The 17,769-nt window shown below is 40.1% G+C and overlaps 1 protein-coding gene across 2 annotated transcripts in view; it reads left to right on the top strand.

Moving 5' to 3' along the window:
• Window positions 1-17,769, top strand: part of LOC126293517 (cell surface glycoprotein 1-like) — a 113,960-nt gene that overhangs the window by 61,985 nt on the left and 34,206 nt on the right. For both annotated transcript variants that reach the window (XM_049986768.1, XM_049986769.1), the window contains 2 exons: window positions 6,023-6,208; window positions 13,761-13,940. In XM_049986768.1, the coding sequence (XP_049842725.1) occupies window positions 6,023-6,208; window positions 13,761-13,940 (366 nt within the window). The remainder of the gene's footprint in view (window positions 1-6,022; window positions 6,209-13,760; window positions 13,941-17,769) is intronic.

Consider the following 17,769-nt stretch of genomic DNA (forward strand, 5'->3'; position numbering starts at 1 on the left):
TGGATTGAGTTCCATGTGTGCTGCACTGTCTGTCAATACAGGCCCAGTTAAAGCTGTTAGTGGATGATGCTGGAGTCGTAATCTGTTGATGCCCCATATGTGCTTGATTGGAGACAGATCTGGTGATGTAGCAGCCGAAGGAAACATGTTGACACCCTGTAGAGCATGTTCCCTTACAACAGTGGTATGTGGGTGAGCATTATCCTCTTGGAAAACACCCCATGGAATTCTGTTTATGAATGGCAGCACAACAGGTCGAATCGCCATATCAATGTACAAATTTCAGTCATAGTGCATGGGACAACCACAGGAGTGCTCCTGTTGTCATATGAAATTGTACCCAAGACCATAACTCTGAGTGTAGGTCCAGTCTCTGCCCTCCAATGAGTTCTTGCTTGACACCAGTGAAGTCACAAATAGCGGTCGTTTGGGATCAGTGGAATGCAGGCTACAGGGCATCTGGCTCAGAACAGTCCTTGAAGTAACTGATTTGTAACAGTTTGTAACAGTTCATTGTGACTGTTTTGTAAACCTGCTCAAATTGCTGCTGCTGATGCAGGATGACACGCCAGAGACATATGCAGACCACAGTGGTCTTTCCTCTTGGTAGTGGTATGTGACCATCTGGAACCCAGTGTTCTTCTGACCGTAGTTTCTCATTACCACTGCTGTCGGCAATTGTGTACAATGGCTACATTGCCAAGTGTTTGTGCAGTATCGTAGAAATAACATCCAGCTTCTTGTAGACCTATTATACGACCTTGTTCAAACTCAGTGAGGTGTTGATAATGGTGTCTCTGTCGCGTTAAGGCATTCTCGAATAACATAAGCTCACCATATTGAATCTCTAAGGTAACTAATGCTCATGACTGTTTCGGTGTGTATTTAAAGCAAACCTGATTTGCATCCTCATGGGGCATTCTGTTATGTGACTAGTGTGAAATTTCAATAGACATTATCTTTCAGATGTAGAAACACACCCACCAACTTTTGTTTGTGCCACACAGCTCCTTCCTGGTGGTGTGATTTTTTCCATCAGTCTACACTACTGGCCATTAAAATTGCTACACCAAGAAGAAATGCAGATGATAAACGGCTATTCATTGGACAAATATATTATACTAGAACTGACATGTGATTACATTTTCAGGAAATTTGGGTGCATAGATCCTGAGAAATCAGTACCCAGAACAACTACCCCTGGCCATAATAACAGCCTTGATACGCCTGGGCATTGAGTCAAACATAGCTTGGATGGTGTGTACAGGTACAGCTGCCCATGCAGCTTCAACACGATACCACAGTTCATCAAGAGTAGTGACTGGCGTATTGTGACGAGCCACTTGCTCGGCCACCGTTGAGCAGACATTTTCAATTGCTGAGAGATCTGGAGAATGTGCTGGCCAGGGCAGCAGTCGAACATTTTCTGTATCCAGAAAGGCCCGAACAGGACCTGCAACATGCGATCGTGCATTATCCTGCCGAAATGTAGGTTTTCGCAAGGATTGAATGAAGGGTAGAGCCACAAGTCATAACACATCTGAAATGTAATGTCCACTGTTCAAAGTGCCGTCAATGAGAACGAGACGTGTAACCAATGGCGCCCCATACCATCACACTGGATGATACGCCAGTATGTCGATGACGAACACACACTTCCAATCTGCGTTCACCGTGATGTCGCCAAACATGGATGCGACCATTATGATGCTGTAAACAGAACCTGGATTCATCCAAAAAAATGACGTTTTGCCATTCGTGCACCCAGGTTCGTCGTCGAGTACACCATCACAGGCGCTCCTGTCTGTGATTCCGCATCAAGGGTAACCGCAGCCATGGTCTCCAAGCTGCTAGTCCATGCTGCTGCAAACGTCGTCAAACTGTTCGTGCACATGGTTGTTGGCTTACAAACGTCCCCATCTGTTGACTCAGGGATCAAGACGTGGCTGCATGATCCTTTACAGCCATGCAGATAAGATGCCTGTCATCTCGACTGCTAGTGATATGAGGCTGTTGGGATCCAGCACGGCGTTTGGTATTACCCTCCTGAACAGCTAACTGTCATTAGATCTCGAGCAACGTGAGCAGAAATGTCGCGATATGATAAACAGCAATCACTATAGGCTACAATTCGACCTTTATCAAAGTCGGAAACGTGATGGTACGTATTTCTCCTCTTTACACAAGGCATCACAACAACATTTCACCAGGCAACGCCAGTCAACTGCTGCTTGTGCATGAGAAATTGATTGGAAACTTTCCTCATGTCAGCACGTTGTAGGTGTCGCCACCAGCGCCAACTTTGTGTGAATGCTCTGAAAAACTAATCATTTGCATATCACAGCATCTTCTTCCTGTCGGTTAAATTTAGCATGTCATCTTCATGGTGTAGCAATTTTAATGGCCAGTAGTGTATTTTATACTATGGTTCTATTAATTTTATATTTTGTACTACAGTTGTGTTAATTTTATTTCTTTTTAATTTGGTTATACATTTTTATTTATTGACAATTGCATTATACATTGCATGTCTCCCTTTTATTGTTTGCCCAGGCCTATCTTAGCTACTGAACTGCATAAGTAAGCATGATTTTAGCTCTATTAGTATCAGGTGGCACTTGGGAGGGAACATGGAGGTGTGGCCATGGTATTAGCTATGATTTCTTGGATGGATTTCTCGATATTAGCTCTGGTGGCGGCCACTCTCTAACTTATATGTGTATTCACATGTCTCATTGTGGTTCATGTGGCAGTCTGTTGACCGATCTTGCTGGGCATCCACGACATGTGGCAGTCTGGGCACTTAAATGGTAAACAACTTGTGAGGTTCACAAATTGACATTTTACAGCTTTTATGCCTTCTTTTTAATTTATGAAGCCCATGCCATATGTACAATAATTTGCAGTTGGTTTTTAGGTTACATTACACTGGAAAAGTGTGCTTATTTGCTGTTATATGCATGGTTTTTTTGGTTAGGCCCTGTGTCCCTGATGTGGTACTGGTTGACTCAGAGAACCTTTTCATACCTCACCCCCATGGGATCTCACATTCTACTTGATAAATTTGCTGGATTTTTTTACAAGACTGGTACGGCTTTCTCATAAACACTGAAGGTATGACCTGATGTTTACATTTGTATGGGCCCTATTAATGTTAATTAATTTTATGAAGAATCCCTCTTAGTTTTCTGTATTTTCTGTAGTGGCTGAAGGTGGGATTTACATCCTAAAACCTGGGTCATGCATATGATTTTATCCAAATAAATGATGTGCAAGTATAACTAGAGTGGATTTATTTATCATGACAGATTATTTGCTATTCACCCTTAAATATGAAATTGTTACAACATGAAGTGATGGAAGATGATGTGGTTCACATTTTTATTGTCGGTTGGCTATTGTGTATCTTTTCATATTGAAGAGGTTTTGGGTAGTGGTTCATATAATATTTTCAAATGTAAGTATTATTTAAGATTCTTTAATCAACTTTTTTCTTCAAGTAATTTGCCACTAGCGATGGTTAGGTGCTAGTTATAAAGATGTGCATTTGTTGTTCTCTTATTAAACCCAATAGACCATATATTGCACCAGTGCTTGATTTGTAAAAAAACAGGTTCTAGTATTGTGACCTTCTGGGGAGTGTTTTTCAAATTTAGACTTCTTAAAACGTTATTTTAGCACTTTAATGAGCATTTTAAAAGTGTGAATACAACATTTGTAACAGTAAGAAAATAAATTTCTGTTGTACCGTATGTACCAGCATGTGCCAACATGAATCATACGCCGCATTGTACTGAATGATTTTGTGTGGGGGCAAGACACTACACTTGTATTTATTCTTATATTTTCTGTGGGTTCCCTAAACTGCTCCAGGAAAGTACAAAAATGGTTTCTTTGCAAAGTACATGCTTAATTCCTTCTCCACCCTTTCTCGGTGTGACCTTATGCTGTTTCTTTAAAAATCTTGTTGTTCACTTATGTCTCACTACACCCAATTACAACAGTACTCTGCAAATCATGTGAAGAACTTAGTAGAAGGTACTTTCTATTGTACCGCATGGAGTATGAGAAGAATGACTGTTTAATTGTCTCTCTGTATGCCATAATTCATCTAGTCTTGTTTCCAAACTTCTTGGGGTGATACATATGAGACGGTACCCAAAAGAAACCAAAGCTATTTTTTTAATATTTGTTTGTTCACATTTTAAGCACAAACCTTCAAAGTACTCTCTACTTGCACTTATACACTTGTCTGACCTTTTATTCCATTTTTCAAAACGTTTAAATTCATCCTTTGTGATGCTTGACTGCACCTCTGTCACTTTTTTCTTTGCCACTGCAACACCGGCAAAACACTTTCATGTCTCTTTTCATTCTCGGAAACAAAAAACAGTTACACGGGGCCGGTCAGGTGAGGATAGGGGGTGAGGAACAGGGTCATGCCGTTTTTGCTCATGGACTGTCATACAGACAGGGCTGTGTGAGCAGTCGCATTGTCATGATGGAAAAACCAGTCATCCAATTTCCACAGATCGGGCCACTTCCACCGCACAATGTTGTGCAATCTTTCAAAAAGTGCGAAGTAGAAAGCCTGGATGACTGTCAGACTGTGGAACAAAGTCTGAAAGAATCACTCCTCTCATATTGAAAAAATTAATCAACATTGATCAGGTTACCTTCCATTCAGAAAGCTGTTGCACTCAGCAGCTGTTATATTGACTTGTAAATTACAGATTGCAGTGATCAGTCATCCTTTTTAAATATTATTGTGGAGAACTAGCTTTCAGATAGAAGCTAGCCACTCTCAATGCACTATCATTTTCACTCAATGCCTGTAATTCCCTGTTGGTCGGGCTTCATCCACAGTTCATTGACTGCACCTCTGTCACTTTTTTCTTTGCCACAGCAACACCAGCAAAATGCTCTCATGTCTCTTTTCATTCTAGGAAACAAGAACAGGTTACATGGGGCAAGGTTAAGTGAGTAGGGGGGGGAAAGAACAGGGGTCATTCAATGAACTGTGGATGAAGCCCGACCAACAGGGAATTATACGCATTTAGCAAAAATAATAGTACACTGAGAATGGATAGTTTCTAACTGAAATCTGGATCTGTACAATAAAATTTAAAAAGGGCAGCTGATCACTGCAATCTATAATTTGTCTTAATGTCCGATTCCACCTAATGAGCTTTCCTGAAGTGAGGTGAACTTGAAGTATTCCACTGGCCTGATTGCTGCTTTGATTTAGGATTGTATGCATAGCACCAAGTCTCATCACCTGTGATAATTTTTGAAAAAAAAAAAAAAAGAAAAAGTTTGGGTCATTTCAGGACTCTTATTTCAAAATACAGCATGCTTTCACACAACCTTCCCCCCCCCCTTCTCCCCCTTCCCCCCTCCCCCCCTCCCCCCCTCCCCCAAGCAGTCAACAGTTATGGCATGAATTTGGCAGCCACCCTTTTCATTCTCAAATCTTTTGTCGCAATTCGCTGCACTAGACTACAAGTTGCCTCTGAAAGCTCTGCAATTTTTTCAAAGGACTGTGGAAGGCTGACCAGAATGAGGCTTGTCATCAATTGACATTTCAATTTTTTGATATGAGGAAATACTCAAACACTAGATTTTTCCTGTAGCATCATCCTTGTACACCGTTTTTAGCTTTTGAAGTGTTTCTGTTCCACTTTTTTCAAGCAAAAAGCAGAACTTCACCGCTGTATGCTGTTTGTGAAAATTGGCCATGACAATAACACAAAACAGTTGTCACTATAAACTTTTCCGAAACTAGTCCTGACCTCCTTCAGTGATGTCACTCAGCTTAATGACTCTGGAATGTTTCCTCTGTATGATCCTAGTGGCAAAATGTGGTACTACTAAAGCTCTGCCCTCCAAAAAAATTACTTTTTTTTCATTTTGGTCTGCTTGTCTGCTTGTGTCTATTGTGTGTGTGTGTGTGTGTGTGTGTGTGTGTTGTGTTTGGGTGTGTGTGTAAAAGTTACCTATTCCAGAAATAACTGTTTCACAGGAGTATTGTTCCCCTGTTGGCTGTATGTGCCGGCACCTTGGAGTACCTGAGTCTTACTCGGTACCGTCTCAGGGAAGCGGCTGGAGCAGATGCTTTCTCCACACTGTGCAAATTTCGCAAGCTGCACACACTTCTATTCAGGGGCATTATGAGGACTCCTCCTCCTGAATTTTCATTAGCATTCAGGTAAGTAGTTGTAGTTCAAATTTTAAATTGCACTCCATTGCTATTGTGAATGAAGGTAGAATTTTACGTTGTGAGACCAGAGCTGCTGCTGTGTTTGATTGTATTGTTTATTGCTATTGACCTATTTTGGTGTGTTTTCTGTCTTCAGGTTTGTCTGTGAAAATAATTTAATATTTCAAATTTTTAAGTAGCAACAAAAATGATAAATTACTGATAATGTAATGTAAATGGATAGATGAAAGAATCTACTCCCCAAATGGTGGCAGGGGAACACACAAAAGTGTAGCGGTTAATAAAAAAGAAAAATAAAAGAAGAAAAAAAAAGGTTGAAAATGTGGGAAAAAACGGTGAATAAAAAATGGTTTTAAAATTGTTAATGACCATGAAAAAGGGAAAGAATGAAATGCAAATCGGACTTCGTATTACAGAAAAGTTATCGGACTTCGTGATTCGGAAAAGCTGTTGTAGGGGTGGTCCTTGTGGCGTTTCTGAGCAAAAGTCAAACCAATTTCCACTACAAAAATTATTTGAAAGAGAACAGAGAATAACAAAATGTGATTAACAGGGGGAAATGGCATAGATAAGAGTTCATCCTTTACCATGTTACCATGTCTTCTCTTGTGCGGCGTCCAGGTCTTGTTCTCCAAAAATATCCTGCTTCATTTCTGCGTGAAAAGTCGTAGCTGTCTGAAATTTTGCAATAAATGTCATTGTCCAGGAATTACTAATGTATACAGATCAAAACCATCTTGATACTGAAGGCAATGTACTTTACGTTGCTGCTTCCATCCTCCGAATTTCGTACAAACTTCCACAATGCGTCTGCACATCAATAAGTATTTGTCTTCATCCGACCAAGACTCGCTAATAAGTAGGTTAAGCTTCCGCTCTCCAGAGACATAAGCAGGTAGAAAACAAAAAGAGTTAGAATTTTTGTACCTTCATTTTATTATATATTTTCTCTGCCGTCGAGTGGTCATACAGCTGCGACGGTATAATGTATATCTGAGGGAACTAGTGTAGCACAGCAAAATTCAAAGTCCCGCTACAAAGGGAATTACTTTTACAAGCTTCTGGAGCCAGTAGCTCTTTCTTCTGGCAGAAGAGTTGCAGCGGAGGGAAAAGTGGTGAAGGATAAGGACTGGAGAGGTTTAGGGAAAGGGGTACAGTTTAGAAAAGTCACCCAGAACCCCAGGTTAGGGGAGACTTACTGGACAACATGCGAAGGAATGGCTGATTGTTGGGGACTGCACTGGATAAGATTTGAAAACTGAAGGTGAAAGACAGGGTAATACGCAAGACAGACATTACCACTAAAAGATTGTGCACGAGTTAATAAGAGCGAAAAACTAAGTGCATTGTATGTAACAGAGGTGGGAGGTGGACGGTGAAAAATAGACAAGTCAGAAAATCAAAGATGTAGAGAACTAAAATGGAGTGAAGACAGGAATAGTCACCGTGAAGAAATTCTGAGATGGAGGAATTGACTTAAATTAAGATCAGGTGGGTGGTGAGAACGAAGGACATGTTGGGGTGCTACTTCCCACCTGTAGAGTTCTGAGAAACTGGAATCAGGGGGAAGAATCCAGATGGCACGTGTGGTGAAACAGGTACTGAAGTCATGACTGTCATGTTGTACAGCATGTTCTGCTACTTGCTGTGTTGCCTGTATACACCCTCTGTCTATGCCCATTCAGCCTGCCTGATAACTTGGTGGTAGTCATGCCAATGTAAAAGGCTGAACAGTGTTTGCATAACAGATGGTATATGACACGTGGCCTTCAGTGAGGGCGAGGATGAGATCAGTTACACACTTCCATACACATCAAACCTACTAACAAACAACTGTACTTACATTTTAATGATTAATGGAAAATCTCATAAAAAGATGTGAAACAAATACTAACAAAGAGATAGAGGGGCTGGCCATTACTTACCTCAGCTCAGTACAGCCGATAGATACACAAAACAGAAGAGAAAATTTACGTATCCTAGCTTTCGGAATTTTGTTCCTTTGTCAGGAAGCAGAGAGGGGAAAAAAGGGGAGTAAGGGAAAGTAGATTCAGTTACTTACAACCCAGGTTGTGAAGCAACAAGGAAAGGTAAACAGGGAGGGTAGCAAAGATGGAGGCATGGGTGTCAGAGGGAAGCCAAAGATATTCTACTGTAAGTACTGTGCCAGCTTCAAACCAAAGAGGATGCATACAGAAGTAAAGAGGTATATAGTTAAAGATAAACACAACTATGTAGGATGAAAAGATGCGTGAATGGCTAAAGAGGAAAGGGGAAGAGGAGAAGACTGAAGAGTAAATGGGAGTGAGGTTGGCTAATGTAGGTTCAGTCCAGGGGGATGGCGGGATGAAAGGATGTGTTGGAGTGCAAGTTCCCATCTCGACAGTTCCAAGGGACTGGTATTGGGTGGGAGGAGCCAAATGGTACTTACGGTGTAGCAGGTTCCTAGGTCCCTAGAATTATGCTGGAGGGCATGCTCTGCTACTGGGTATTGGCGGACAGTTCGTCTGTGCCCGTTCATGCCCTCAGCCACTTTAGGTGTCGTCATACCGATGTAAAAGGCTGTGCAGTGCAGGCATGTCAGCTGATAAATGACATGTGTTGTTTCACATGTGGCCCTGCCTTAAATTGTATAGGATTTATCAGTAGCGGGGCTGGAGTAGGTGGTTGTGGGAGGATGCATGGGGCAGGTTTTGCAGTGGGATCGGTTACAGGGGTAGGAACCGTTGGCTAGAGAAGGTGGTCTGGGAATATTGTAGTGTTTGACAAGCATGTTCAGAGGTTAGGGGGGTGATAGAAGGCAACTCTGGGTGGTGTGGGGAGAATATTGTCAAGGGATGATCTCATTTCAGGGATTGACTTATCCCTGGCAGAGTAATTTGTTGATGTATTCAGACTGGGTTTTCCTTTGTAAAAGAACATTTGCAAACATAGTTAAGCTTTTCAGCCTTTTCTTTGTTACTTTCAATTTCAGTCTCTGCCTCATTCAATAGGGACTCGGCACTAACATTGGTGCCACTAACAGTCTTTACATATGACAAGAATTTTTTTAGGTTCTGTGAAAGATCACATCATAGTATTCTGCTACAGTAGCCATTGAAGGCATCACACCTTGCTCTGTTGACAGTCAAAAACATTTCATTCAGCATCTCTCTATTTATATACCTGAGCTTTGTTTTACACCTATTATGCAGTGATCTCTGTTTCCTTACAGTTACAGTTACTGTATACCATGAAGGTCTTATCCTATTATGAACTGTTCTACTGGGTACATATCTGTCCAGTGAATTGTCAACTATTTTTTTAAACTTGAGCCATAGCTCCTCTACATGCTCCTGCCCTGTGCTGAAAGTTTCAAATTCCTCATTGAGATGTGACACTACTGATTTTTTTTATCTAGTTTACTGAACATATACGAGGACTATTCAGAAAGTGTGGAACATTTTGGGATTTAAAAAAAAAAAACTAAGCACAAGAAATACATTTTAATATATACGTTTAAAAGAGCGACTGACATACTACTTTTTGATGTAGTCACCAAACACATTGAGGCAGTTATCATAGCGGTGGACAAGCTTTGAATGACCTTTGTCATAAAATTCTGCCACCTGAGACTTCAGCCAGTGAGTCATGCCCACCTGGAGTTCCTCGTCGTCATCAAAGCACTTCGTTGCAAGCCAGTTCTTCATTCTGGGAAACAAGCAGGAGTCGCTTGTGTAAGATCGGGGCTGTAGGGCAGATGAAGGAAAATTTCCCATTTGAATGAATTAAGGAGTTCTTTAGTGTGCTTTGCCATGCGAGGTCAGGCATTGTTGTGCAAAAAGAAAATTTTGGACGTCAGCTTTCCTTGGCATTTGTTTTGAATTGCTCTTTCAAGGCTGTGCAATGTTTGATAGTACCGGGGAGAATTTATGGTTTCTTCATGTTCGATAAAATCAATAAGAAGCGGACCTTGCCTATCCCAAAACATTGTCGCCATCAACGTCCTCACTGACAAGGTTTGCAAACATTTTCTTGGTTTTTGGGGGGGACCTTGTGTGTCCCCACTCCATGGACTGTAATTTTGTCTCACAATTGACATGTTTCACCCAAGTCTCATCACCAGTCATGATTTGATCCCAAAATGAATCACCATGTTTGTGGTAGGCCTCCGGAAATATCAATGTTGCCCCCATTTGCTGTTCTTCATGGTGCTCTGTAGGCATTTTGGGCACCCATTGTGCACAAAGTTTGTGGTAGCCTAGCTTTTGAGTGACAATACCAAGCAACAAAATCCGTGAAACATATGGAAAAGAAAGCAAAAGCTCTGTTATTGTGAAATAACAGTTTTCATGAATTGGTTCATCAACTTTAGCGACAAGATCGTCAGTCACAATGCTCGGGCGTCAACTCTTCTCTTCGTCATGAACATTGGTTCGACCATTTTTAAACCGAATGCCCCATTTCTGGATGGAACATTCACTCGTTATGTTATTTACGAACACTTCGCACAGTTCACAATAAATTTCTATAGGTTTTAGGTTTTTTGCCAACAAAAACCGTTTCACAGATCACTCCTCACAACTTGCAGGATTTTCGATTGCAGCGCACATTTCAAATTCGAATATTGAAGAAACCAGATGCGCAGGGATGTTCATGCTATCACGGATGGATGCCAACCGAGCTGTCGTGCACGCACATACCAAAATATATGCAATCAGCGTGCGCCTAGCGGTGTCAGACGGAAATGTTCCCTACTTTCTGAATAACCCTCGTATATCTTTCTACTTGTTGTAGTTGCACTTTGAACTTTGGTAATCGTTGTTGCTGCAACTGCATCATGGTCACTGATACAAGTTTTTTTGTGGACATCCTCGAAAAGGTCAGGTCTCTTTGTTGCCATTAAGTTCAATGTATTTCCATCATGAGTGGGGTTCCTAACTATTTGTTCTAAGTAGTTTTCAGAGAAGGCAGTTAGTAATGTTTCACAGGATGTCTTATCACGCCCACCACTAATAAAACTGTAATTTTTCCTATTAAGCGTTGGATGGTAAAGTCGCCACCAATGATTACAGTTTGATTGGCTAACTAACATGCAAGTGAACTTTGGTTTTCTCTAAAGTTTACAGTTACTCAATGAGATGAGTCTGGTGGGCAATAGGAGGATGCAATTATCATTTTATGTCCACCCCTAATACTGAGTCTTGCCCAAACAATCTCACACACAGCTTCAGTTTCTACCATGGTGGATTTGAGTTTCTCGTCTACTGCAACAAATACACCACCTACATTTCGCGTTTGCCTACCCTTTAAATATGCACTTAAATTATCCCCAAAAATCTCACTGCAATGAATTTCAGGTTTCAACCAGCTTTCTGTACCTTGTATTTTGTGAACTTCACTGCTTTTTATAAGTGCTTCAAACTCTGGCACTTTGTTGTGAATGCTTCGATAGTTTAGCATTAGGATTTTAATACTCTCACCTGTGGGAGGCATTTCTTTTGCTCTTACACTGATGTTTCTGGATTTCTTACAGCTTTCATTATCTGGATTGGATGGAGAGTCACCTAATCTAAAAAACCCTTTTGTCTGATGTCGGAAGGCATGGAAGTTGAATGCATGACAGAGGGTATGAACCTCAAAATCGCAAAAATGTGCAGAATCAACAAAGCATGTCTTCTGTTTGTTTCAGCTAACAATCAAAAATGATATGCTGTCATTGGATATCATCTTTCCAGGTGGACAATTTTGTTTTTTTGGCAGTATATGTATTCTAAGTGGCACTAACTGATATACCTTAACACTAAAATAAAATCTTTATTAAACTTACAATTCAGCAAAATATTGTAATTTTCTGACAGTAGGAGAGCAGTTTTTGATGTTCCTGAACAAAAACTATTTAAAGGAAATGACACACTTATGACCTCTTTCCAGTTCAAATAAGGGTAAGTCTTCTTCTCAGCAACTCTTAACTGTGACAAACTAGAAGCACTTTCTGCTACCATCACATTTACAACAATAAAAATCCCCCAAAATTTTGACCAAAGTCATGCTGGAGTATTGTAAGTAACCTTCGTCATCGTTTAGAGAAATGTCCAGCCTTCATTTACTGTCTCAGCTTTAGCAACCAGCCTTTACTGCTTCTGTGACTCTCAGTGTACTTGATTACAATATCACAAACTCTTTTAACAGTATTTATGAACATGACAATGAACTAATTCTTATGTATGAAATGAACTTCCATTAAATTGTTGGTTCTTCAAAAATACACTGAGGTGTCAGAAGTCATGGGATGATTCCTAACATCGTGTCGGACTTCCTTTTGCCCAGCATAGTACAGCAGCTCCACGTGGTATGGACTCATAAAGTAACTGGAAATCCTCTGCAGAAATATTGCCTCTACAACCATCCGTAATTGTGAAAGTGTTCCTGGTGCACAATTTTATGCATGAACTGACCTCTCGATTATGACCCCTAAATGTTCGATAAGATTTATGTTGGGCAATGTGGGTGGCCAGACCATTTGCTCGAACTGTCCAGGATGTTCCTAAAACCAATTGTGAACAATTGTGGCCTGATGGCATGGAGCATTGTCATTCATAAAAATGTCATTGTTGAATGGCTGCAAATGGTCTCCAAGTAGCCAAACACAACCATTTCCTCTCAATGATCAATTCAGCAGGGCCAAAGGACCAAATCCATTCCATGTAAACACAGCCTACACCGTTATGGAACCACCACCAGCTTGCGCAATGCCGTGTTGACTACCTGCGTCCACGAACTTGTGGGGTCTGCACCACACTCGAAGCCTACTGTGAGTTCTTACCAAATGAAATTGTGACTTATCTGACTGGGCCTCAGGTTTTCAGTCATCTAGGGCCTAACTGGTGCGATCATGAGCCCAAGAGAGGTGTTGCAGGAGATGTTGTGTTGTTAGCAAAGGCACTTGTGTCGGTTGTCTGCTACTATAGCCCACTAATGCCAAATTTCACCACATTGTCGTAATGGATACATTCCTCAGATATCTTACATTGATTTCTGTGGTTATTTCACACAGTGTTGCTTGTCTGTTAGCACTGACGAATAGACAAAGATGCTGCTGCTCTCATTTGCTAAGTAAATGCGTTTGACCAATGCCTTGTCAATGGTGAGAGATAATGCCTGAAATTTGCAATTTTTTTGCATGAATTAGCACTGTGGATCTTGAGCTATTGAATTCCCTAATGATTTCTGAAATGAAATGTCTCAGGTGTCTAGCTCCAACTACCATTCCATGTTCAAAGTCTGTTAGTTCCCGTTATGCAGCCATAATCATGTCAGAAACTTTTTAACATGAATCACCTGAGTACAAATGACAGACCAACCAGTCCACTGCTCTTCTATACCTTGCATACAAGATACTAGCACCATCTGCAAATTGCTACCCCATGATTTTATTAACTTCTGTGTGTTATGTTGTACTTGTTACTATGTCTTTAACGTTTCCATTTGCCACAAACACTTGTATTTAATAATTTATCAAAATGTACCTTTACAAGGTTTGACTTGTGTTGTGTTTCAGAGATGGAGGTTTGGCAGGAGTACGTGACTTGACACTGTCCGATTATCGGCTGATGCCGGATGATACTTTGCTCACCATTTCTGAGGGGTGTCCTGAGCTACAGACCCTGACGCTGGATGGTTCTTCCAGACCTACGGATGAATTTTTTGAGCCCCTCTGCAAGTTTAAAAAGCTGGAGACGTAAGCCTAAGTGTTTAATGTTTTATGGCTCTATACCACAGCATGCTGGAGTAGCAGGCCAAATCATTCTCTTTATGATAATGTCTTGTGGACATTAAGAATATTGTGCCACTTACTCTGTGAGAGCTCTTCAGGTGTGGGGATGTACGATTTTACTCACCAGCTTATGCTATTAGAGTGTGTACTTTTTATTGTTCCAAAGAAGATACTAATGGATGTGACTCATTTGCAGTGGCCAGTCACTCAAATTACTGTATTTTAGAACATTATGTGTTCGCAGTCTCTGTGTTCAAATTTACAGCAATTTTAAAGCTGTTGGTAAGTTTGATTTGTATTTTTGGTTCTTTTCAAGTATATCTAAATGAAGTAGAATGTAAACTAATAGTCTAAGACCCTGACTTAACTTCCTTCATTGAATTTGCTAATGAGATGTATGCTTTATGTTATGTAATGTACAAGGGCTATGCAGAATGTAACAGATGTTCTGAAGTAAAAAATTAACTCTATAGGAAAACCAAATTTTATTATATGCATTTATTATATACATTTCAAAGGTACATTATTAAGCTATTTTTCTACATAATCGTGGTTCAAATTGAAGCACATTTTATAGCATGGCACAAGTTTTTCTATATCATCTCTGCAGAAATCTGCCATCTGTGATTGCAACCACTGGTTTATACTGGCATGCAGTTTGGTGTCAGTATAAAAGCATTATGTAGTGATCTGTGTCTTCATTGTTGGGAAGAAGTGGTAGTCACTCAGTGTCAAATCTGGCTGTATGTGGATGATTCAAATCTGTGCTGTGTGACGGATGATCAAACACCTCCTACCCAAAATCCCATAGCAGCTCTCAGGTATGATTGGACGTTCATTGTCATGAAAAAACAAAATTTTTGTGCTAAGTTTTCCTTGATGCTTTTTTTTTCCTGCCTTAACTTTGTCAATGTTTGACAGTATCTTTCTAAGTTAACTGTTGTGTCACGTTCAAGGAAATCAAAGAGAACCACTCCCTTAGAGTCCCAAAACACAGTAGCCATGATCTTCCTTGCTAGCAGGAGAATTTGTGTGTCCCCATTTCATCAACCTTCTTTTTTTTTTTTTTTTTTTTTTTTTTTTTTTTTTTTTTTTTTTTTTTTTTGCCTACCTCAATTTCATACATCAACCTCTGTGAAGTTTGGGAAAAATTTTGCAAAAGTTCTTAAATCATGAAACTACAATTTTTACGAATTTTGTCACTGAATTTCAACACTAGTTCCATCAGTCCTCATCGTGAACATTGGTACGGCCATTTTTAAAATCAGTGCACTGTTTTCTCACTCAGCTTTTACTCACTGTTCCTTTTCCATACAAATCACAAAGGTTATCAAAATCTGAGTTGATCTACAGTTTTTTTCAACAAAAACCTAATCACAGAAAGCACATTTCACCATGTCACAGAAAGTAAAGTAGCACAGACACAGACCACATGCTACCACCACTGGATGCATACTGAGTGTAGGAATGTTATAGCACCAAGATGGCAGCTGCAGCCTTAGCCACTAATGTGATATACTAAAACGTCTGTTACTTCCTGGTAGCCTTGTACAACAAATCATTGTCGAGGATATTGGACAGTAGTTTTGTGGATCCATTCTACTATCCTTCTTATAGATGGTGCTTTGTTCCAACTACTGACACAAATCATTCTGAACGTGTATTAACTGCCCGAATCGACGAAAATTTTGAAAAAATTCAAGAACTTTGTTCACTTGGTCAGACCATCAATCAGATCTTATATTTAGAAGTTGTAAGAAGATTAAAAAACAACAGTGTTCACCAAAAAAGACTCAATTTGTGGCATACAGGAGACTGGTTCTTCCACCACGTCAACTCACCAGCGCACACGGCCATCTCTGTTAGCTTTTGGCTTAAAATGGCACACTTCTGCTGCCCTTCCCACTTCACTTGTCCGACCTTGCTCTGTGCAACTTTTTGTTATTTTCGTGCATGAAAAGGAGCTTGAAAGGACCCCAGTTTGACAACATTGAAGAAGTCAAGAAAAAACGAGGGAGGAGCTGTCAGCCATTTCTAAAGGTGACTACATAAACGTTTTGAACAGGGGAGGCACCAATGAGGCAAATTTAGTATTTATAATGGAGAGTATTTTGAAGGGGATAAGGTTGTTTTATAAACAGTTTGAAGATATATAGCACTTTAAAAAAATCAGTTCTTTGTGTGTGTGTGTGTGTGTGTGTGTGTGTGTGTGTGTGTATGTGTATGGGGGTGGGGGGGTGGGGGGTTAGTCCCTTATTAAGTGGCAAGTACTGTGAGTGAATGGAATAGGTTTGTTTCCATACGGTATGTACATCACCCACTGTTGTGGAATTAATTTCAGTATCATACAGATACAAAGATAAATAGGATAAGAACTTAAACGAAATGCAATTACTTAGTGATGAGCCACCAGTGACTGTGGGTCCTTTGTTCTAGAAAGCTTAGAAAATATCCCTGAAAAACCTCCAAAATTTTGTCAGAGTTCAGGATGAGCCTGTATGTCCTACAGCAGTGTCCGTCAAACATTTTTGCTGAAGAGCCAATACTGACAATGTGGGGTGGCACCAGATATCACATACATACTTATCTTATTATTAATTGGTAATCTACATAAATTAGCACATTATGAGACACCAGTAAACCGCCTATAAGAAAACTGTGATGAGCTGGCCCTGACCCCATGTACTGATCATTGAAAGTCGGAACCATTTGGAATACTTTGTGTTGACTGTTCTCTGTTTCATATTCCTGCCACCCTCAGTGACACCACATGTGTACCATGGTAATTGCTGAAGAAGTGCTGTTGTTTTCTGTCAGAACAGACAATTAATTGATTAACAACAGTAATTGTATTTATATTAGTGCTGTTGTTGTCTGTCAGAACAGACAATTAATTGATTAACAACAGTAATTGTACTTATATTAGTGCTGTTGTTGTTTGTCAGCACAGACAATTAATTGATTAACAACAGTAATTGTACATATATTTAAATGTATTATGCAATATAAGACAAGATCACAAATGTTTCCTGTGTTTTTAATGACATCTTTCTTCTACCCACTTTGTTGTGCTACAACAGCCTTAATTTAATGTCATGTTCCTTGCTACACACATGTACCACATTTGAAGAGGACCATATCTGAGAAGCTGACTGATGCGGGTCCTGCATGCCCGACATTTGTCAGTCCTGGAAGACAAACTAAACATTTCCCCTGTGACATCCTCTAACATTGCAGTTGTCATGCTACATACCCTATGCCCCTGAAGTGGAAAGATTGGGGTTTAACCTCCCATCGATAATGATATCATTATAGATGGAGCACAAGCTCGGATTGTTTCAAGGATGAACTGACCTGCCATTTGGCCAAAGCAATTTTGGGAAATCACAGAAAAAATAAGTCTGGATGGGTGGACTTGGATTTAAACCATCGTCCTCCCAAAATCCGAGTACAGTATGTTGACCACTGCACCACATCCCTCAGTCTCTGGCGCCAATGTAAGCGACCATCTCTATTTATATCACAGTCAAATTCACCAATGTCAATTAAAATTAAGCTCATCATAAAGCATTACTTTATAAATATTTCCATTTCTTACTGAGCATTAATACTATACTCGTAAGGAGCTTGTAACATAGTTGACCTTTTAGATTCACTTATTAGTTGCTAGGTGGATATTATTATAAAATACCAGCGAGAACTGTGGGCCACAGAAATACTTCATTTGAGTTTGACAACCATTATTCTACAGTGTATGATTGGGGACCCAAAATTAACCAGAATTTATTTGTAG

The sequence above is a fragment of the Schistocerca gregaria genome, chromosome 10 (genome assembly GCF_023897955.1).
Source record: "Schistocerca gregaria isolate iqSchGreg1 chromosome 10, iqSchGreg1.2, whole genome shotgun sequence".
Lineage (NCBI taxonomy): Eukaryota > Metazoa > Arthropoda > Insecta > Orthoptera > Acrididae > Schistocerca > Schistocerca gregaria.